At 39.4% G+C, this 23,468-nt stretch overlaps 1 protein-coding gene across 6 annotated transcripts in view; it reads right to left on the bottom strand.

The window, feature by feature from the left end:
• Positions 1–23,468, bottom strand: part of zbbx (zinc finger, B-box domain containing) — a 53,000-nt gene that overhangs the window by 9,061 nt on the left and 20,471 nt on the right. For 2 of the 6 annotated variants that reach the window (XM_051396843.1, XM_051396845.1), the window contains exons 8-20: positions 21,880–22,101; positions 19,729–19,954; positions 19,415–19,473; positions 19,247–19,304; positions 17,488–17,653; positions 13,373–13,476; positions 9,448–9,569; positions 9,245–9,303; positions 7,966–8,171; positions 6,521–7,399; positions 2,866–3,098; positions 1,159–1,227; positions 468–636 (exon numbers count right to left, since the gene is read on the bottom strand). In XM_051396843.1, coding sequence (XP_051252803.1) covers positions 468–636; positions 1,159–1,227; positions 2,866–3,098; positions 6,521–7,399; positions 7,966–8,171; positions 9,245–9,303; positions 9,448–9,569; positions 13,373–13,476; positions 17,488–17,653; positions 19,247–19,304; positions 19,415–19,473; positions 19,729–19,954; positions 21,880–22,101 — 2,572 coding nt within the window. The remainder of the gene's footprint in view (positions 1–467; positions 637–1,158; positions 1,228–2,865; positions 3,099–6,520; positions 7,400–7,965; positions 8,172–9,244; positions 9,304–9,447; positions 9,570–13,372; positions 13,477–17,487; positions 17,654–19,246; positions 19,305–19,414; positions 19,474–19,728; positions 19,955–21,879; positions 22,102–23,468) is intronic. The other 4 variants (XM_051396844.1, XM_051396846.1, XM_051396847.1 and 1 more) reach the window with 4 other exon arrangements.

The following is a 23,468-nucleotide window of genomic DNA, read 5'->3' as shown; positions in this document are numbered from 1 at the left end:
CACACAGGCTTAGAAACATGTGCAGGCAAAGACGTGCACACATACACACAGAAAATAAAAAGGCATCTCAGGAAAGCTCCCCTTGGACCCACCAGTAGTAAATTATCAGTGTTGTCCCCCATCTCTCGTTTTCCACCAAGCAGCCAGCGCTCCTCTGGGTTTAAAACTCATTTTCATCTCTCTTGTAAGCTCTACATTTTTACATATTTGTTCTAAATCCTATTATGAGGCCTTTGTGATATGAATAACGCTTGCAAATTGGAAAGTATCTCCAGGCAAAAGTTGGACACAGAGGTAATCTTCACAATCTAATCTCTTGAAGCATAAAAACAGCAACGGCACTTCCTGATGTAGTTTATAGGAAAACATGAGCCAGTTTAAAGGAAAAAAATCTCAATAAAACAGAAGCATAAAAATTCTGGCACACATACACGTACATCTAAAAATACCTCTCTTCTTTAACCTACCTGTTGGGTCTGAATCATACGGGAAAGTTTGCCTTGTGTGCAGTGAGTCACAATGTGTGTGTTCTGGTGTGTCGGAGTGACCAGAATTCATGTCCAAACCCAGGGGCGAAAACCCATCAAGATCACAGAACTGCTCTGATCCAGACCCAGCACTCTGCTTGTGCATCACCTAAGGGGGATATGGAAACAGACGGAGGAACGCGGGAGAAGGAGAGATGGAGGGAAGAAGGGGGTAAGTGGTATAAAAGGGAACAAGAAAGGAAGAAAAATAGACCATGCAAGGATGAGATGGAGAAATGGAACACAGAGGGAGATAGTGAGGAATAGAGAAATGGAAAGAATAAATAGATTAAGGAGCGAGTTGAGGAGGGGATACAAGGGTTAGCGTTGTGTTGGGGGGTAAAGAGAGGGACATGGAAATACAATGAAGATAGTACAGGGGAATAAGGGATTAATAGTTTGGTCTCACAGCTTGAGCTTCATTTTTATCCTAACAAAATCCGTTCAAAGGACAAACTGAAATTCAATATCAATTTAACTTTTATTAAGATAGGTAAGTGTGTTAAAATTTATATTTTTCCATTTTCTACTGTGTAAATGCATATTAATAAGCCAGTGTCTTTCACTGGAGATTATTCCCTTCTCCCCCTGTTTCCTTTGTTTCCACTTGATGAATAGATTTTTAATTAACCCCTGGAGCTGGCGAGAGCATCTCACAACGGTGTGGTGGGTTAGCTGTTCTTCCCGTGCCAGTGTCCTCCTGTGAGACGGGGGTAAAATGAGGAAGCTTTTAGTTTAGTTAAGATTAGATCTGATGCATTAGCATGCTAGCCACAGCACTGCAAGACACTGCAGATGGGCCAGGAGAAAATAGGAAGGAGGGCATGTGGGAATAGTGCTGCTAAACGCGAGGAAGGAGCAAGGATGGAGAATGACAAGAGGAAGACAGGGCGAAAGAAAGAAGAAAGGCATAACAATGAAATGGCAAGAGACCAAACACAATGATACTGCGTAGCAGGAAAAATTGGAGTTTGTCTTTGTGCGGACCAATGTCTTCACATATCAAAAAGGATGCCACAGATGCCTGAACTTTCTTTCCGTCTACAGCTGGCCTAATTAACAAGGCCCGGAACCCCCACTAACTCTGACTCTTAAACCCACCCTGTATATATGCATTACATTAATGCACTCCCGTTGGTTTTTCTATCCTGCAAATTGTAAATATCTTTCCTGTACAGTTTAGATCTTTCTATCTTTATCTATATCTTTACTATATTTGTATGTGATCTTTTGTGCAACAACGTACCAAAGCAAATTCCTTGTACATGTAAAATCTTACTTGGCAATAAACTTGATTCAGATTCTGATTCTGAACTATAGGGTAAAGGTAAAACAAAAAGGAGGAAGGGGAGAAGAAAAGGGGAAAGAGAATAGAAAGAGACACAAAATGGACCAAAGCAAAGAGAGTGAGACAAAGTATGAGAGATACATGAAGGACAAGGGAGTGCTGGAAAGAAAAATAAGATCTAATCTTTTTAGGAGCAGTTTGATTTAGATCCAGAGGCCACAGATAACCACCATCTTCACAATCATGAACCGCATTTTGCTCCCTCTTTTTTAATAAAGCCTCCCTCCCCCTCTCTTTTTTAATTCCTCCGTCACAGTATAAAGGATTCATACCATTAAATGGCTGATAGGTCATTTGGGACCATTCAAGCGATGTCTTTTAAATCCACTGTTTTCTCTTTTCTTCTCAATGGTGTGCACCTTTAACACCACTCCCTTAGGTATCTCTGAGCTATAGATGAATTCTGTAGGCAATTAGTGTGATTCAAATGTTATCTAAGAGATCAGGTCAGCTACAATAAGAAACTCTAACTGTACGTCGTTGAAGTCTTCTAGCAGTGATTATGTCCACTCTAATTATAGTGGTTCTCTAAAACTTCTAAAACGTGCCCATTTATTCATTTTATTAGCCAGTTACTTCAAAGACAATCTTTAGTGTATTGGCATATAACTGTTACAGCCTATTTGGCAATTATTTCATTCATGTGTTAGTAATAAAATATTTTTCAACCCGTATGAATTCTAACTTTTATCGAGTATCTTAGTGATGTACACCAACAACGGTTGTATATGGACTAAATTATAGATTAAATTTAGTAGGCTAGTGTTAGTTACAGTGGTTTAAAGTGAAATCTTTTTTTGTATTGTTGCCTGCTTGTCAGCTTGGCAAACACTTAATAAATCTTACTTAAAGCTGAGCCCTGTAATTGCATAATATTCCTTTACTAACAAGAGCCTTGTGCTCCCTAGAAAGTGGTGCTATTACAGCTCTCTAGCCCAAGGTTCTTCCTCCAAGAGGCAAAAAGCATGTAGGAATATGGAAACATGTTACCATGGATGGTTCTGACAGCTGTTCTTGCTCATCCATCTGCAAAGCTTTTTTTCTTTCTGCATTTGTAGGAACAAAGGATTCTTCTAGATGAGGTATGGCAGTATTCCGTTGCTCTTCTTCTCCAGATCGCCCTCTCGTTAAACATCCACACATCTCTGCTTCTTCGTCTGAAGAGTCTTCCTCATCTGGAGCCAGACCCAGGCTATCACTGGACATTTCATCTCCACTGTCTTCTGAAAAAATACAGACACATAGTTTTAGTGCACTGGTCCCCAACTTGGGGGTCCCGGCCCCCACAAGGGGTCGCCAATGTTTCATGGGGGGTTGTGAGGCCTTCTTGATTTGAAAAAATATATTCAGTGTGCGTACAGTATATGTCAGCATTTCATACATTTCTGTGAAGAACACTGTTGTTAAACTGTTATTTTTAAAGCCTAGATTATTATTTAAGATATAAACCTTTTTTTAAATCTCACAGGATAAGGGCACGGTGAAGACCAGAGCACGAGCTATATACACAGAACCTTCACTCTCTGATAAACAACTTTGTCTTGCATTAGAAAAGTACACCCTTAGAACAACCCAAGAGTTAATAAAACAATGGCCTCAGGGAGAAGAAAACGCTGGATCCGTCAAAAAATAAGATTATTAAGAAGTTTTCACTTCAGAATAAAGGTTGGGAACTACTGTATTAGGATAAATGTTTACTTTCAATTATAATTCAATATGTACAAAGCTCCAGTATACTGGACTGAAATAATTGAAAAAAATACCATTAGATTTATATAGCTCAAACAATGTGACTTTCAAGGTGAAAAGTAAGAACACATTGACCGTCCTTGCTTTATCATGCTTTGAATCACTGAAGCAACATTTTCATCTCTAACATCCAATGAAAATTTTAAAACATGATGTAAGTGTCCTTGACATTGCCACACAAGCATCAAGCTCTAATAAGCTGATAAAGCAGGCATTCAGTGTCAGATTGGTCAAAGAGCTGTAGGAAGTGAAGGGTGAGAAAGATGCAAAGGATGAGGGAAAACACAGACATGATGGATGAATAGAGGAAGAGAGGCAGAAGTGTGAAGCCAGCCCTCACAGTTTTCTATCCTTGGTTCTCTATTTAAAGCCAAGATTTTAGCACGATTTATAATGTTAAAGTGACAGTAAAATATCCCCAGATGTTTTGCCCTCAGCAAACCATACCCTATACACACACTTTCACAACACACACAAGCACATTTGTATTTGCATCAGTGAATCCTAGTGTGTGTGTGTGTGTGTGCTGTGTGCTGCATACTAAGGAAATTCAGGGCAATGCTTTACAGAGTAATTACCTTCCTGACTGTTGCAGAATTATGTCAGGTATTTACTTAAAACCCTAATCGATATTTAAAAAAATAAAGAACACTTTTTATGGTTGGATCTAAATTGGCTTTGACAAAAGGAAACCATTACTGCTGAGCTCCACAAGCATTTTATTCATATAAACTGCCTGGCCATTGAGAATCGTGTTCAAGCAAAATGTACCCTGGCAGTAAGTGTTCTATCAGGAATCACTTTACCGCAAAGACCTGTGCTTTCCCATCCATAAATATGAATACTTTTTTTTTCTTTTGTATTACCCAAATCTTGGTCCCCAGGAGTTGTTGTTTAGTGTCTGAAAATCTCACCAAATAACTCCTGAAATGCAAATTGAATGAAATCAGTGTAGGAGACACTACCCCAAACATACCATATGATGGGCTCATACTGTATGTAAAAACAGTAGCAGTGCAGTGGAAAGTAAGGATGTTAAGTGGATGGGCATATACAGTACAGACATAGTATACTGCCTTTAAGATTTAGCTGCACAATTTATCTACATCAAACTTATTTGACCTTGTTACTTGGTTAATTTCATGCATGCCTCCTTAGAGTACAGATAACCCTGGTAAGATAACAAATAAAAAATACACACACACTTGACTTGAGGAAAAATTACAATAAGCTGAGTCACTGATAAACTTTGGAATATGTGGGTGGCTGTTGAATTAGATGTTCGTAAGTTGTAACTTGAATGGTGAGGGTCAATATTTCAAACTTGAATGTGAAATCCAACGCATTTCAGTCTAGTGTCATTCTGTTTGTATGCCATTGGGTTCAAGTTGTGTTCATCTTTATTACACCAGTGGCCTTCATCGAGGTAAAAAGAACTTAATTTACTTACTTAGTTTTTGTTTTAATAAGAATTTAAGTGATAAAGAGGCCTCGATAATAGTGTTGTTCTCATAATACTGTTCATAATACAACAAATTGCCTTCGTTTTTTCACATTAAAGACTGCCTTCGTTTTCCTTGCTAGTGGGTGAAATTATACCAGATACCCACTTGGACAGGTTCAAGATCTATACAATGAGAAATGTTCATATAGTGTCGAGTAGAGGTGGGAATGCTCTTTCCAAATCACATGATTTTAGTTAGAGTTGTTAATTATATGAAGTGTAAATTGGCAAATTATTTTTGAATAATGAGGAATCTTTCATGTAGAACTGAATCTCAAGAGGGACCAATTGAGCAAAGAACTGTATCATTGGCATGCATATGAATGTAGGAGGACTGATTTCTGATTGCTTGTGTTGCTATTTATGTAAATAGCTAGGAGGTTGTTTTTCTGTACTCGGTGACAGGGAGTAGGCGTGGTACCTAATATTCCAGTTGTAGTCACTGCCCCAAATAGCTACACACTTAGAGATCTGTAGGTCTGTCCAAACCACATCACCATCACAGAGTAGCGGTGCATTGTACAGTTAATAAGCTAAAAGGTGGGGTAAGCGATTCTGGAGAAATTAACAAATACCATGATATAACGTTACACTGTCACTAAAGTAGCTGCAAACTAAAAAGTAAGCGGGATGTCCGAGGGCAGGAATAGCTGTAATAACAAGTTAGTGTTGTGTGTTTTGGTCCAATCCACTTTGTTTGTTTCCTATTAACAGAGCCAGGACTGTGTTCAACCATCTGATTTTTTTTCAGTGCACACAGAGTGGAAAGCTAGCAGACCGTGAGGACATATTCGCTGAATGTGGATTGGATTACAATCCCATTACGTAGAATCACATACCCCACTTTTAAGTGTGATACAACTGATACAACCATAACAAAACAACAAAAGCATGCAAGAGTGATTAAACTTGAGTCAGACTAGCTGAAGACTAGATACACCCCACATAAAGATTGTTTCTATCAGATTTTTCAGGCTTTGACAGTCAGAGAGGAGAATAAACCTTACAACTCAGTAAATACACGAGACACACTGAATGACTGGTCAGTAACGACTGGGGTTGTGGTGGTAGATGACTGTCAAAACCAACTAGCCAAGTTGAACAGACCCAGTCCAACTTGGTCCGATCAGTTGTCACCCCAAATCATATTCATTATCTTAAACTGATCGCCACCTTTCATATCTAAGAAATCTTCAAAGAATTTTTGATATATATGAAAATAGTTATCCAGCCCATCTCCAGTAAATAATAAACTTACTAACCACTAGTGACCATTTCATTATCAAAAAAAGTCAACTTTGTGTGTCTAATTGATACTCTTGTCACCATTTCAAAACCATCAGTGCACACGCACATACAGACAAAGACATGTCATCATTACAGTTCACTTACCTATTGATAGCTCCTCTTCCTCCTCCATTTTCACAGTTAAATGAGAACTTTTGATGACATTTAAGAGATGTAGTGGAAGAGATGGGATACACTGTGTATCCTGAGGTGATAGAGATGATTCGTGGTCACCAGAGATGGGGGTAGAAGACATAAAAACTGGAGCATCTTCATTCGCTGGAGTTGACCTATGTTTAGAATATGCACCTGGAGGGGACTCTTTAAGTAGAGATGAACAGGATAGGGTTTTCAAAGGTGGACTTTGTTCCAGAGATTTTGGTATTGGGTTTGGACTGTAGGACACATGTGACAGAGGCAGCTGGAGTTGATCATCTGATAGGAGAGACTCAGGGTCACAGAAGGAATATTGGGATTGCCTTGGAGACTCCAGATTGCTAGGAGGGGGTTGGGAAAGCTTCAGTGATGAGATTGGTTCTGGGAATAACTTGGGAGATTGACATTGTTCTGGTAACGGAGATGAGTCTGAGGCTTTTTGTAATGGGGTTGATTGGTAAACTTTTGGCAATAGGGTTGTTTCAGTGGAGCCTGATGGTGAGACTGTGAACGTACACCCAAGAGAAAAGGATATGGATGAAGAAGGGGAAGGATACTCTTCTGGGATTGGTGGTCTGGCACTAGCCAAAGGAAAGGCATCAGGCTGAAATGAGATGCCATGTGATGATTTAGGGATCTCAGTTTGGGAATGTGGTAATGAAGGAGAGGACAAAAGTCGTGGTGATCCATGGTCAGGTTTTGATTTATGGACAGTGGGAGAGCAATTGGGCTTTTGTGAAGTCGGAGTTGGTGTCTTGATTGATGTCTTTGAAGTCCTTGGAGTCTCAGCAGTCGGGCATACTGATGGCTTACTTTTAGAGGACGATGCTGTGTAAATGATAACACAAATAACAATAAGAATATGAGTTGCTTTTGCTGACATGTGGCCACATACATTTTTCATTAACCACACACACACACACACACACACACACACAGGGGAGGTTTTCACCGGTAAAGGGATTATTAGGTTTGTCCTTGACTAGGACTAAGCTGCAAGCCTAGGTGCACAATACTGATTTACAACTAACATCCAATATTTTTCTGTGGCCAATATTCAATACATTGATCAAATAAACCTTCGCAACTGAGGTGTAAACTACAACAGTATGCACCTGGTATGTTCTTGACGAAACTGAGGCCACACTGACTTATTCTCATTTCATACAATACAGTCTAACATACTTTAAATGGACGTTACACAGCCACAGACAATTCTTTATTTAGTCTTCACCCTCTTTACAATTAATTTTAGTCACATGAATATTGACATGACTGTCCATGTCACTGCCCCACATAGATAGATTAATTAAAAAAGGGGGCATTTCTCTGTTAATATAACTAGAGAAAGCACTTCCCATTTACTCATAAATATAAAAAAACACACATCTTACATTTCCTTGAGTGTTCTGCTTGTGTCTGAGGTTTAGTTAGATGTGACTTCTGAGCTGCTTTGGGTTGTGCTGGGGCTCTAGACTGCTGGTATGATTGTGTTGAACTGGGAGACAAACGTCTGACTCTTGAGGACCCAGCACTGGTGAAGGCTGTTTGAGGCACCAGAGTTTTTCCCTTACTGAGGACCTGCTGAACAGAGGGAACCCTGTGTGGGGAATGTAAGACTTTATTAGAGAGTCCATGTCCACCAGTGTTAATTTCGTTGACGAAGAGTATGACGAAAAATATTCGTCACCGAACCTTTTTCACAGACGAAAACTAAATAAAAACTAAATAAAAAGTCAGATATGATGACGAAGACTGTGACGAAATATAACTGACACTTAAGTCAACAAATAAAAATGAGACGAAAATGTTAGGGAGGGACAAATGGAGAAGAGATCCAATCAGAACTACTCTTCTTGTGGGACAAGTTGGGAAGAAATCCAATCAGAGTGAATCTTTGAGGGTAGGTTGATCTATGCAGAAGCAGCAGAGCCATTTTAAAAAGCCGCGGCAAATGCAGGCGCAACAGCTAAACGAGTTTGCAGAACTTCGCACAGTTTCAAGGACGTTTTCACAACAGTTCGGTTGTTTACATTATATTTAGTTGTGTTTAGTTGCACAGTCTTAGTTACACAGCTTTAGCTGATTTCAGTTGACTTCCTCGACTAGTGTCACTAGCTCTTTCTATTCATGCCCAGATGTATCATATGAGATAAGGTGACTGGATCTGATCATAATTATCTTCCTTTCCCTTTTCTCAAAAGGAACAAAAAGGGAATTCAATCAAGTGGACACCCGCTGTTCACCTGATTGTTTAGCAGCTGCTTGGAAATTTTCATAAATCACATCTCTCCTCACTTACAAATTTTTGTTTGTCACCTCATGAGTCTAAAACGAAACTTCTACACAGGCATTTAAAAAAATAATTTCAGCTGCAAATTCCCCTCCCAATAGACATCTACTTTAAAATCAGTGTGCTTGATCTCAATTTCTTGACTACATGCTGAAAAACTGATGAACAACATTTGGTTGATAATAAGTGGATATAGTGTCAACCTTGATTAGTAAGTCAAGAGTTCTCAGAATTGCCTGTACAAGTCCCTTGTGAATGAAATCCTTGTTCTTTCTTACAGTCTACTTATTAGACAGACCTAGCCAGTTCACACAGGTCAGTGTGAATGTAATAGGCACCTATAACGTCACAGTAGATACTTGTTTTTAATTGAGGCTCACATTCTGTTTTTGTCTGTCCTCTGCTCAGCAACAAAATCCCCATCAATGTCTCTGTGTCCCTGTAGAAAACAAAGGAGAACAGTGTTGTCACACATGTGAATGAGCATGTGTGTGTCTACTCCCCCATTTGCCGTCTACATTCAGTGTGTGTTCCTGTTAGTAAAACATTTTTTGTTAAAATGAAATGCTTCAGTCTGTCTCACCTCATCCAGGACTTCTATGATGAGGCACGATTCAGGTGTAGTAATCTGAGGCTCAATTCTGCCCCTGCTGACAGGGACAGCAAACAATGATGCACAGTAGCGACGGAAATCCTCCTCCTGAGCTATAAACGCACACACATACACACAAATCAAGACAAGGCAAGAGAGTAATGCTATGTGTTGCAATGAGAGGAACTCAGGGTATTTATTTTTGTTTGGTTTTTTTTGGTGGCTGCAGCCATTTTTTTCTAGAATGATCTTTTTTAGGGCTTTTTTTTTTTAGCTGCTGTAAGAAGAACATATTGCATCACAGAAATGAAATCATTTTATAAAGTATAGATTCACTTAATGATGAATCATTCGGTGTTGGCACTGAAATTGTGTGAAAAGTGAAGGTGACCCTGCAGCTACGATGCAAGATAAACAGGAGAATCAAATCAAACTTGTTTTTATTAATGTTTTGTTTGATAAAAATGTACCAGTTGAATTACACTTAACTACATAAAATCTGTTTTTCAGATTCATTTATTTTACATTTTTCACCTCATACATCCACCTTCAAGCTTTCAGAGAGGTACTGCACTGTCACTTTTAATTAAAATATGGCCAGGCAATTAAAGTTGGTTAATGTGATTGTTGGCGCAAACCAAGTAAAAAAGTTTAAAAAAAGAAAGACAGAAAGAAAGATGTGTGCTCCTGGGCATATTTTCAAGTGCTGTTTCCAGTTCTTCTTATCACTTTTCTACCAGTGAAAGATGCCAGTGGACATGCCTCGATACTTGATGCCAATAGGAACATTTTCTTCTCTTAAACCCTCCTCCTCCCTGGATCAGAGGTCGGGGTCATACAGAGCTGCACAATTCGGTCTGTATTAATATATTATCTTGTTTCAGTTGAAAGATGTTGCCGACACAGCAGGGACTGAACCCTCCCTCCTGATGACACTACCCCTGCTGCTCAAAGGACAGCAGACAAATGTGGTAATCTATAGCACCATACAGTTGGTTATAGGTTATTTATGCAGCAAAACATAATATAGGAATACAACCTCTTACCTTGATAGGCAAATAAAACATACGATTAAATAATAATAATAATAATATTTACAATATAATGTATGATACTAAATGGTATTTTTTTCCTGGGAATAAAGATAATAAGATAATATACTGTATGTTGACATCTTTTTCTTTTTCTTTATTTCTAATGTCATCAGTCTATGTCTTTCTAGCACTGCTCAGGCACTGCAGGTTACCTGTCTGTGCCAGCTCCCTATCTCCCCATCTCTCTCTCTCTCTCTCTCTCTCTCTCTCTCATACTAACAATCCTTCTATCACATCACCACATGGGTTTGACAGCTCAGGAAAATGAGAATTTAAAACAAGGGAGAGCTCCCCACATGATGCCGGAAAACAGCTTTTATTATTCACACATATCCCACCCTTTCATATTCAAAGACAGGAGGGGAGGAGAAACTCTGCAACCTGTTGTAATTGGCATGCGTTAGAAAAGTTTGAAACAGGTGGAAGGAATAGTTTATCAGCTGCTGAACAGCTCTACATTTCCCAAAGTCACTGCTGTCTTCCTCACATCTGCATATCACTGAAACAATGGAATATCAATTATTAAACTGTGAGCAGAGGAAAATGAAATTCATGATGTGAATAGCTGTGTTTTTAGCAGACAAGTATGGGTTATATTTAAGAGCTGAAGTAAATTAACCATGTTAATTATGAATAGTTTGAGAAAGCTACAGTGATGTGAGATAACAATGACTTGTGTGACTCTAACTCTAACTTACTTCAAGCATATGGTAAGAGGTGTGAGTACATATGCAAGTTGCATAAGCTGTAGCAGCCCACCCCCAAAACTTTCCAGTCTTGCACCCCAAGCTTGACCTTCAATTAATTAAACAAAACAATACTACAGTTACAATTTATCATTTAACTGACATAGGCTGATCATAACAGCAGGATTAAGTAAAATGATTAAAATATACTAAGGAAATTAGAGACATCAACAATAAAAAGTTATAGTACAATAATGACAAAATCATTAAAGGGGGGATGGGGAGAGTTGAGTAAAAGGCAAACTGTGTAAACAATAATGTCATTAAATTGCATGTAATTTCAAACTGTCTATGTAAGGAATGTGCATACAAAGCATGGGTAGCGTATGACCACCTGGGCACCCTGACTGGTCTGCAACTACGCAGCCCCGTACCAACAAACTGTGATGCACGTGTGTTCTGACACCTTTCTATCAGAACCAGCAGTAACTTTTTCAGCAGTTTGACCTACAGTAGCTTGTCTGTTGGATTGGGCCAGCCTTCGCTCCCAGTGTTCAACAGTGTACCATACTCTCATAACATACTGCCAACTTTCTGGGTTAATGTTGGGTTAATGACAGTTTTGCAACAAAAGAAATGGGTCAAGGGATACAGAAGGTTGAGAAACTGTACTTTGATAAGCTCTCTCAAGACCAGATCATTTTGTACTAAATGTTTGGAACAAATGGCCTAATTCTCTGAAGTAAATGACTCTCACTGAACTTTCAGCCTTCAGCCTCATAAAGACCAAGATCTGACCAAAACACTCTGGTTCCCTAATGGCTTTCTAACCATTATAAAGTATCTAGAGGTTATTCTTAAACTTCATGTCTGTTTTTGGTATGTCTAGCAAGAAACAAGAAAGTCCCCTAAAGCTCAATCCTGTGTAATCAAGTCCTTCTTCAAGGTAGCTTGTTTGAAGTATCAACCAGAATGCAGGAAGAGATCTGTGTTGAATGTTTGGAATGGGATTTAAAGTGCAACCTGTGGTTGAATGGCAGACATTATTAAAAATGCTTGGGCAGGGAGAGCAAGAAGTGAAAAAAGTACAAAGCTGCCTATCTATAAAAGTTGTAATACTTTGGAGACAGGAGCTGTTTAAAGCTGTATAGTGTTACTTTTTAGACTGCTGTTAAGGCATTTCTGATTTATTAGATCAGGCACAGTGGAGAGCTGTAAGAGATATTGTTTATTTATAATATGCACCTTAGTCCTTTAAGGATACTCCAGTTACTAAGAAATATTAGTAAAAACTCCAATTTATTGTGTCAAAATTGTGTGGTTGCCTTGCCCACATATTAAACATGTCTTTTGGGAGCACAGGGAACCATTTTGACCTCAAAGATTTTCAACCATTTGAGATAGACAGCTGTGGGGAAGGGGGCAAGCAAGGACTTGCAGATCCTAACAAGGTTGAGATTGGAGTGAATCTTGATAAATGTGATGAGAGGCAGTTGACAGCCCCAGGGTCCAGAGGTTTGGAAGGGGAGAGATAACCGTGGTCTACCCGTCTCCTGACAGCCTCGGCTGGGGGCCAGACAGCCAGGACACTCCCCTGACTGATGAGCTCCAGGCCCTGAGCTTCAGACTACAGGCCGACCCCCACCTCACCACTCTCCCTGCCCCATTCCTTACCCAGGCAGAGTGCAACCTGTCAGGCATGAGCTGCCTCTAACGGCCTTCTGCCCACACAATCACAGGCAGTGATTACCCGTCACACCACCACGGATGGATGGGCAGGCACTGATACGTCTGACCCGCTGAGAGGGAGAGATTTTTTACTTTTACTATTGAGTGTTTGTATGTGTGTGTGTGTGTGTGTGTGTGTGTGTGTGTGTGTGTGTGTGTGTGTGTGTCTGTGTGTGTGTGTGTGTTTGTTTGTGTTTGTGTAGGTCATCTGTCAAACTACTCTGTCCTTAGCTGTTTCTTTGTTTGGTCTGAAAGCCTGTTTGAGTATGTACATCAGAAAGGTGGTGTGCATAGCACGAGCACACAGCTGTCAAAGCTGTATGTCAGCATCCTATCTTAGTGTCAAAAGGTGCTCATGGACACACAGACATAAATGTGTATGTGTGTACGTGCATGCATGTGTATTACCTGTTAGGCTGCTTTCAGTCTCTTCTTCATTGTTTGTTTTAGTCAGTGAGTTTAAATCTGTACCAACGGTGGCCAACGATGGATGATACATTTCAATTGGTGTTCTAGAAACAAAAAATCAAACATTAATCAGTAAAAAAGAACTAAATGAATAAAGACACAAATTGATGTATACATTCATACTTTCTGGTTTTGTTCACTTGTTAGACATCACATACCTGTGTTCTCCGCACTGCCCTTATCCCCCCCCCTTTACCTCTATTCCCTCCTTCCTAGTCTAATCTGGGCAAAGTGCACGGCCAGTGACAAAGACTTTGTGAGAAGCTCCAGGCTGCCCATAAGGGGTGACTGGGGAAGTTAATTTATATCTTTTCCATATCCTCAGACCTTGCAGTGTTTATCTTTTCTCTGTCTATTTAACGTACTCAGAGGGTTATATTTAATCATGTCCCTCACATCCCATTTCTTATCCCTTTTCTCCATCCATCCATCCATCTCTTACGTACAATACTCTACATGCAGTAGCCTCACTAGCCTTAGGCTGTTTGCATTTAGGCTTTTGCCAGAAAAAAAAATCATATTGCTCTTCTGGTCTCCTCTAGTCTTGGATTTTTAAGATACATGTTTGAATCCATCCTAATACAGAATATATCTTATACATATTATTGAGTTATTTAGATTCATGAAAAAAGTACAAGACGGAGCACAGGACAAGACCTTCAACCAACTGAGCCTGGTTTAAACATCCACAGTGCAAAAAACCAACACTGGTAAAGTGTTCTTGAGGAAGGATTTTGAATCCCTACCAAATTACCCTGCACACTGTAAGGGAGAGCTAGAGGTGAGTTTCCTTACAGTAAAATAATTTATAAGTCTCTCTAAAAGGGAGAAGGTGAGATACATTATAACTACCTAGACTCCAGACAAATTAATGGAACTGTATTATTAAGTGAATGGGAGGTGCTGCACTTCTAGTGTAAGTGATGTGTAAGACGTGCTTTCTTAGCTTGTCAGTTTTATTCATGATACTTCATCAGAAACAATATTTCATTTAGATTTAAGCATTATTTATATATCTCTTAGACTAATGGAAATACCCGTTTGATGCCCCTGCAATAAAATAAAGCCAAGTAAAAGCAAAGGGGATTTGACAAAGATGAGCCCTTCAAAAGGACCATTATTGCTGTTATATTTGCCCTGCGGACAGAGGGTTAGCTCAATCAAATTTGACATTTGTGCCAAAAGTGCTTTATGGAAGTCACCACATCTATCAGAGGTGGTATTTTGACCATTACTCCAACAATTCAGGCTTCTATTTCTGTACTCCAAGCTGAAACTTTGGCTCTAAGTAACTCTATGGCACAGGTCAAATTAGCTGCTTCAGACCTGTCCGACCTATCTGTACTTCAGAACACAGTTGACAGTTTATAGTCCAAAAAAAATAACTAGCTCAGAAAGAAGTGATGATCTACAGTCTTGCTGGAGAACAAATGTAAAAGTATTGGGCATGAGGGACAAACGAGACAATCCACTGGACATTTAGAAGCATCCTGGCATCTATGTATGTATGCTCAAGCAAGACCTTTTCTCTGATTGTTTTAAACTAACAGCCTGCCTATATTCTTTTCTTACACAGACATGTAGCAATATTATCACCCCAATAGGAGTCCTGTTCAGTAAGCCAATATTGGTTCTATGCCTATTATAAACCATGTGTGCTTTGTGTGTCTTTTTTGTGTGGACCTAATATGGTGTCTCCAAGATTGGTAATTTTTTTACTTATAGAAAGGCTTTTCTATGTCTCTAAAGTAAGCACATATGCCCTGTAGATGACCTATACTTTGAGGTGTTAGTAAAAAAAAAAAAAAAACTAGAGTAATTCCTTTGACAAGAAATAACTAAAACATAATGCCACATCGGACCAGATCTGGGTTTTAAATTTGGCAGTACAAGTCAGGTCACTTCTTACAGACGCAGGTAAGAGCCAGTTTAGTTCTATGTCTGTGCAGACTTTTATTTCAGGGTTCAGTGCCTTGATCAGAGATACTTTGACTCTGGCATTTGATGGAAGGGCGAGCACTCACTTACCCCACCCACACTGCCCAGCCAGCTAAGGAAAGGATTGATGCCCCCCTGGTTGCAAGCTTGCTTTCTGTAACCTGCAGGGCATCTACAAATCTAACAAGGTGATAGAGTTTATGAATCTAATATAGCTGAGCACTTTTAGCAAATTCTTTAAAACTCCTTCCTGCTCCACGCACCCTCCTTACTTCACTCTCTTTCCCATTATTATAGAAGCTTGTTAAAATTCAGCCTCCCACTCTTTCTTTCTGCCAGGCAGTCTCTCTGTCTCTCCATTAAGCTCTGTCACCATCACCGCTGCAGGCTTATTGCACTCTAGATTGGCTCTCTAGTCTATTCCACAGTTAAAGGCTGCTACAGCTGGGGACTTGGAGCATTCCAGCTCATGCAGTCGGCGGGCCTAAAACTGCACTCTGCTCTACTCTGGCCTGCTCTCCAGTGGGCTACTCAGCCCAAAAGGAGCCGCTTAAATAAAGGGCTGTAATAATGGGACCTGCTGAAGCCAGACCCTCAGGCAGTCTACTGCACAATAAGTGCTGAGAAACTGCTTTGTACACTGGTGGCTTATGTAGGTTGACTACAGAGAGGCATGCGCAGTGGCAAGAGAGGGTGTGCGTGATGTAATGTGATGTGTGAGTGCACACATGGGCGTATTTGTGTCCCCAGTAATGGAAGTGGCAAGAAAGATAACATTTTCCCAGTTGTTAAAGTAGCGACCTCAACCAGTTGTCACCAAGTGACCTCTGTATGGGTTTGTTCAAGTGTTGGCATGTATACTACAACTGTCTGACGTTCATGGGCACATGTAGACATGATTGTGAAAAGACGTAAAATTGACACAGTGATGCAACGTCTTAAAAAAATTTACCTTGGCATTGCTGCAGTCTTCAAAGTTGATAGATGCAGTTGAAATTACATCATCATGGTTTCCAAAAATAGTGTGTACATTACTACACTTGATACATCAAACTTAAGAAACCAATGCAGGGCATGAGAACATCTGGACTGTGTATGGTGATAGAGCTGGAGGTTTTATCTGTATGTCAACAAACTGTCTTGTAGTTTTCAGATGTACAGTAACAAATACAGAATTACTTTCAATTAATTTGGGAAAATCCACCTGTCCCACAACATGCCAACAATAAAACCAAGTCAGACGTCCTAGCTCATTTCTGAGCATACAATAAGTACCCTGTCATTTCCAGTCATACGGACAGACTTCATGTCTAATATCCATTGCACTACTCAGCACTTACATCGCAGTCGGAACTTGTCATTCCCTATAGTACTCAATCAATTTTAGTCTGACTAATGCATGAATACAGTAAGTTCATTACTTCTAGGCCCTCTAAGAAAAAGTAGTCCATACAATAATACTTGGAAATCATCCCATTTTGTGAAGAAGCAATTGCAAAGCTAAAGACATCAGTTGGCACCAGGAAGGGAACAACAGGAAATCAAGGTAATGGAACCGCAGGGAGAAACTGAGGAGTTGTTCATGACATTTCTTGAAGTTAAAAGAAAGACTTTTGAAGTTTTCCTAAGAATGTCTATTTATTTTGTTAATTATTTATCAGTAGACACTGCATGAATGAATACAGTGTATAGACACTTTGTTGTCAGTGCATACTATTTGTATGTGGTATTTAGTAGGTAAAATATGAAAAAATGTTCTCACAAATGTCAAATCTACACCATCAAAGTAAAAGTGGAATAATCAGTTATTATTACAGGAATAATCGCTGTCTTTAATTTTGATTGGTTGTGTCACATTAAAAGCTGTTGTAAAATGCATGATAATCATATTAGTACATAACACGCAATATACAGATATTGCCTACGTAGGACATGTTTTTCCCTGCAAATGCAAGTTACCTATGTTTTCTAAAGGAAAGAATGCTATTGAACCAAACTGATTTGTTGGGAGCTATTGCCTAAACCCAATGACAGAAACCCCTACATTCTTTAATTTGAATGAATATGTATGTGTGGGCCATGCACACTGTTGTCTGTCTGTCTGTCTGTCTGTGTACCTGCGGTGCTTCTTGAGAAGCAATCTGTCCATGTAGGTAAGGCTGTTTTTGGTGAACTCCAGTGTGACAGGTACCCTATCTTCTCCCCCCCTTCTTCTTCTTCCTTGTCCTTCAGCTCCTCTGTCTGAAGCAAGGTCAGTCTGGGTCGCCATCGCTGACACTGATACTGGAGAAATATGGGGAGGGGGAGGTCGCACAAAAATAAAGTTAAGGAAAGAGAGAAAGGGGGAGGGAAAACATAGCCAAAAGCAAAGAAAGAGTCAGACAAAGGTAGAAAAAGGAGCAGGAGAGCATCATATGCCAGCTTCTCAACACCTTCCTCAAAACACCTCCCCTCAAGAAGTGAGAAAACACCTTGTCACGACGCCAAAAGTGCCAAAACACAAACAGACAGGACAGAGTCTCCTGGGAATAAGAAAAAGATGTACACAATACAAAGGGAACATAGTAAGTGCATGAGAGAAAGGGAAAGATAGAGGTAAGAAAAAGAAATGTTATGATTGTACTCCAGACACTTTGGCAGTCCATAGTTGCGGCTTTAAATTGGGCCTGGGCGCCATTGGCCTGACAGAAATAATTAGGGCTGGAGGGCCTAGCAGCAATTTGCAGAGCAGAGAGAAGCGAGAGAGGAGCAGAGTCTGTCCAAGCAGTAAAACAGAGAAAATAGGAGGCCTAATAAAAAGCACAAACACCTAGACACATATACACAGAACCTGGAATAATAGCGCTAATAATACACACCCACATAAACCAACATTGTTGCACATGCGCACACGTAGGAACACTGTATATGTGAAGAGGCATAAAAATTGCCTGACGCAGTGGAGCTTGTACGCATACGCATGCACACAGGCGAGGTGATTAGTGCTGTGGTGTGGAGTAGGGCCACCCCTAACACTCCTCTCATTATCTCAATATGCAACAGCCATGGATTACCCTCCTACTGCAGTGGTAAGCACTTTCTATAAGGATTTAACAGATCAGAGCACAGATGGGGAGAGGGGGTGCAGGAATTCTGAGGAGTAGGTGAAAATTGGAGGGAAGAAGGAGAGAGGAAACTAAAAAGTGAAGGATGTAGTGGGCAAAGGGGGTAGCTGTGGCTCAGGAGTCAGAGCAGGTTGTCCACTAATCAGAAGGATGGCGGTTCGATCCCTGGCTCGTCCCACAGCACATCGAAAGTGTCCTTGGGCAAGATACTGAACCCAAAATTGCTCCTGATGCTGTGCGTCAGTGTATGAATGATTTAGTTTCTGTTTGTGATGAGCCTTTGCTATCACTGTGAATGTTTGTGAATGGGCGTTTGTGGCATGTAGCGTGAAAGCGCTTTGAGTGGTCGGAAGACTAGAAAGGCTATACAAGTACAGTCCATTTACCATTTAAAGATGGAAAACATTTTCTCAAGTACTACTGTATTTATGCATAGGATTTTGAGGTATCTGCACTGAACTTGTGAGGGAGGTACCGTAGTCTATATTTCACTTCTATATATTCAACTGATACCCATGGTTACTTTGGAGGGTTAGCTTTTACATACAAAACAAAGGAAAAATTCACAGAAAAAAACTATACAGAACTCCACTTTATAAACTATTAGACTAACCACTATTTGGACCATCTACAACATATGATACCAGTTGTGTCAAACATTATGGATATGTACTTTTTAATGCAAGACTTTGAAGTGGGGTTTGCTACTGTTACTTTTGTGTTACTTCCACTTAATTAAATGACTACATGTAATGTGAAAGGGTTTACATACTGTGACAAATCACTTCAAAGTTATCACCCACATTTGCTTCCCCACAGACCATTCCAGCCTGGTGAAAGATTGACAAGGGGGGAGAGTGAGGATAGGGTACTAGAGGAGAAGGAGGATATATTAAATATCAACATATAAGGTAAGGTATAATAGTATAACAAAAGGCACTATTTGTTGTAAAGTTCTTGTATTGCATTGTACTAGACTGCACGTGTTAGATATTCTGTCTACTCCCCATAAAGATAAAGATAGGAATAGAGTGAAAGTGAAAGAGGGTGGAAAGAGAGGATAATGAGAAAAAGTAATATTAAAATGAAAGATGGGGCTTATTACCTCATTATTCTCATAGAAAATACTGGTTACATTAAAAATTTTGTGGGTATGTGGATGCTTGCCAACAAAAGGATTAAACTAAATGGTAACAAATGGGTATTGTGTGTGTATGCGTATGTCTGTGTTCCTGCAAACATGTCAGTGTTTACCTGGTCGGACCGGTGTCCACATTGCATCCTCAGTCATAGCTTCTCCTGTTCCATCAGTCCTTTCTCCTCTCCACTGACTGAGAGCCTCCTGGAAAGATCTCGCAGACTCCTCCTCATCGTACTCTCCTCTAAGAAGACAGGTGGGGAATTCCCTCTGATCCTTCCTTTTCAGCCCCTCCTCAATCATTTCCACATTTTTCTCCCCTCCATAATTCAAGAGAAACACCTGCAACAAAAGGAAACTTGTTTTCTGACACACTAACAGAGAAAACCTGAATCTGTATGCCTGTGTATTTTACCTTTAAATGACTAAATATTCATTTGTTGATGAGTGCAAAATAACCGAAGGGACAGTTAATGAGATTTTTAATGCTGGCACACTATTGTCTTCTGATTCTGCAACCAAGGACAAGGAAAAACTCAGAAGTTTGCAAACAAGTTTGGCTGTGACCTTGGTTATACATTTGTTAATGCACTATTAAAAAGTAATGGGGAAACTGCCTTCATATTAGAACTCTAAAATATAGCTTGGTTGGGATTAATGTGAAAAAAGCAAAAAAAAAATATTATGTACAAAATAATTGCAGTTTGTACTCACACTGTCAAGAAAACATCAAACGGTGTGAAGGAGCTCAAGGCTGTATAGTTCTTAATGATGTATAATAATTTTTCCGAATAATGTTCATCAGAAGTAAAATATTTTATAATAATTTATTACATTACATACTTAAGTGTCAAACTGAGCGAGTAAAAAAATCTGCCGGCATTCAGCAGTAGTTTTCTCATCTCAAGTAGAAGAAGATATTAAGAATCTGGAGCAGTAAACTGTACAGTAGGTTCATATTTTTACATATGCAGGCTGTTAACACTAATTACCACAATTTAACACATATGAACTTCCATGTCAGACAGTTGCTGGAGTTGCTGCTTTTCGGTTTGGTGGCATTTCTTTGGTCTTGGTTTTCTAAAGTCTGAACATATAAGTTGAACACTAGATTGACATATAGAGTATACCGATCTTCTCAGTAACTTCAGACCCCAACTGTTCAAAATGACTGCTGTGTGAATAAGGTCAACTGAGCGCTGTGGTATAAAGAGTCTGAAATGTCAATCTAACTGTTTTTGCCAGACTAAGACTGTTGGGGGGCATTTTTTAGTCCAAAGGTACATGAGGTTCACAAGCCTGCCTGTAGATACAGCCCGTGGATATAGCATCAATTAGGGTTTGTTTGAAGTCTTTTCCAATTGACTCACAAGGTGCAGAGGTAAAACACACACAGCGCAAAGGCTTGTTTGACATGTTTTTTCTGTATTGTCACAGCAAGCGAACCATAAATGGAGAGAAATTTCATGCATGAGTCAATAACCAGAAAATATGCCTCATTTTATTAAATAATTGTTGGTGTAATTGTTGTTAAAAGTAAAGCAAATGTATTTTAATGATTTAAAAGTTTTGAAAATGTAAAAAAAAAAGTGTGGAAAAAGATTAAACTTGTAATTGCAAATTATGGGTAACATTTTTAATTAAGCATTCTGCACTGTTCCCTAATATAAAATTAATAAACAATTAAATCTGATAGAAGCACAAACAGCAGATTTGGAAGATAGAAGTTTTGGCTTAAAATTACTAAACTGCAAATCTGTATTGGATAAAGATTGAACCTGATGTTCACACATTTCCCTTGTGTTATCGAACAACACTAAGAAGCACAAGATAGGCCACATACCCAGAGTTAAGTGTCATTTGCAGGACATCTGCACTTTTAGCAAGAGTAATGACTCATCTTATTATTACTAGCCTGTCATTTCTTTTTAAAGTTTCTTTTTTTGGCCTTTTCGTGCCTTTCTTAGACAGGGACAGCTGAAGATAGACAGGAAAGGGGGGCAGAGAGAGAGGGGATGACACGCAACAAAGGGCCGCAGGTCGGATTCGAACGCAGGCCGCTGCAGCAACTCTGTATATGGGTTGCCAGCTCTACCGACTGAGCTAACCGGGCGCTCGGCCTTTGATTTCTTTTTAAGAGAAGATAATTATATTTTTTTCATCATCTTTCATTTTTCATCTAAACTCCCTGATCACATACAGCATACAGCAGCTCTACTACTGTAGTGTGTGTGACTAAATAACTAAAAGTAAAGATTACCACCTACCTGGCTGGGATCAGGGTGCAACGGCATAGGTTTTGCCACAGCCTCTGTTCCATTTTCTGGACTCTGATTTCCTCGTTTGGTTATTCCATTAGACGTGAATGTGTGACTGGGACTGGGTTTAGAATTGGGACTGGGATTGAGAGCAGGAGGGGAGCTAGGGCTAATCTGTTTCTGGAAGCAGCTGACAACATCTCGAGTGCTCACATGGGTCTGTAAGTCTGCCTGTAAAAGAATGCAGTAGTCTGTGAGATTAGATCAACGTTGTTGAGAGAGATGTGATACACTTTAAAGGAAATACTCTTAATTAACTGAAAAACACAACCATTTGCATACATTGTATAAAAGCACAAGATAATTTTGCATAAAATTAAAAATTGGCAGTTATTAATCAAAGTAAATGCAAAGGCTAGAAATTGCTCCACAAGGCAATCTTGTTTTTTGAGTTTTAAGTTTTAGAGACTGAAATGATGAAACATTTCAGAGGAACTAGCTTTCATCAAATACATCAGACCCTTACAGGATTACACAATCCCGTTTCATGTTTACATTACTAGAATAAAAAACCTTTTATGCCCGTCTAGCAGTAAAAAGCAGTTACTGTCTAGTTTTGGAAAGGCAATACTGTGTTTTTTGTTACAGAAAAATAAAGCCACAAGAGTGATGGTAGATCTTCAGTGTTACCCCCACAGCTTACAGCTTGTGATCAACAACAACAAAGCCTCAGAATTGTCAAACTGTAGACAGGAGATGAATCAGTCACAATTTTTACAAAAATATTTATATAATTAAGTATATTACCAAGCAAGTTCTACTTCATGTGCACTAATGGCATGGAGGCAATAAGATGAGACCACTATAGACAGCTGCCATGAACCCCACTTAAAGGGTACAACCTAATAATTTTAAGTGCTCATACCTACATCACTGGCATAACCTTGAAAGTCACAATGATGAACTCCATTTTATGGTTAACGTATGCACCTTTATTTTATGTAAATGGAACCACAAAGAGCCTGTGCAGAATGACACTGGTAATGCACATCACATGACCAAGCTGGTACCTCAATGCATGTATTTTGGCTTTACATTACATCCCATTTTAACCAAATACTGATCTATTGACAAACTCCACCCAATAACACACTTAACCTTTTTTTTTCCTAGGAAAGAAATTCTTTACATAGAGGATGATCAGATATCTCCATACTTATGGACAAGAGAAAATGGGAAGCACACTACATGAGAGCTGATTGCTTTTCTTTTTACCACAGGCTGAATTCATTATTCTGTTCCATTAATCACCACAGACCAGTAGGGCTACTGAGGTTAACCCATCTGTAGAGTTTCATCCTGTCCTTGAAGGTGTCCAGCAGAAACACACAAACAAATGCAGAGTCATGAAAATGTGGAGACACTGAGACGCTGAGAGAAAGATAGATTTTAGGTTAAGCTAGGAAGCTAGGCATTATTTTTCATGATACATTTTCTTAACCTTGCAATGCCGTTGGACAGTATAGATCACAAAATCGCAAGATCATGTGAGAATCCATCTTGTGAGGCTTCAAGCAATGTCCTTGTGTCCACACGAC

This window comes from Dicentrarchus labrax, unplaced genomic scaffold, assembly GCF_905237075.1.
Source record: "Dicentrarchus labrax unplaced genomic scaffold, dlabrax2021, whole genome shotgun sequence".
In the NCBI taxonomy this organism is placed as follows: Eukaryota; Metazoa; Chordata; class Actinopteri; family Moronidae; genus Dicentrarchus; species Dicentrarchus labrax.
This window is presented reverse-complemented; position numbering and strand designations above follow the sequence as displayed.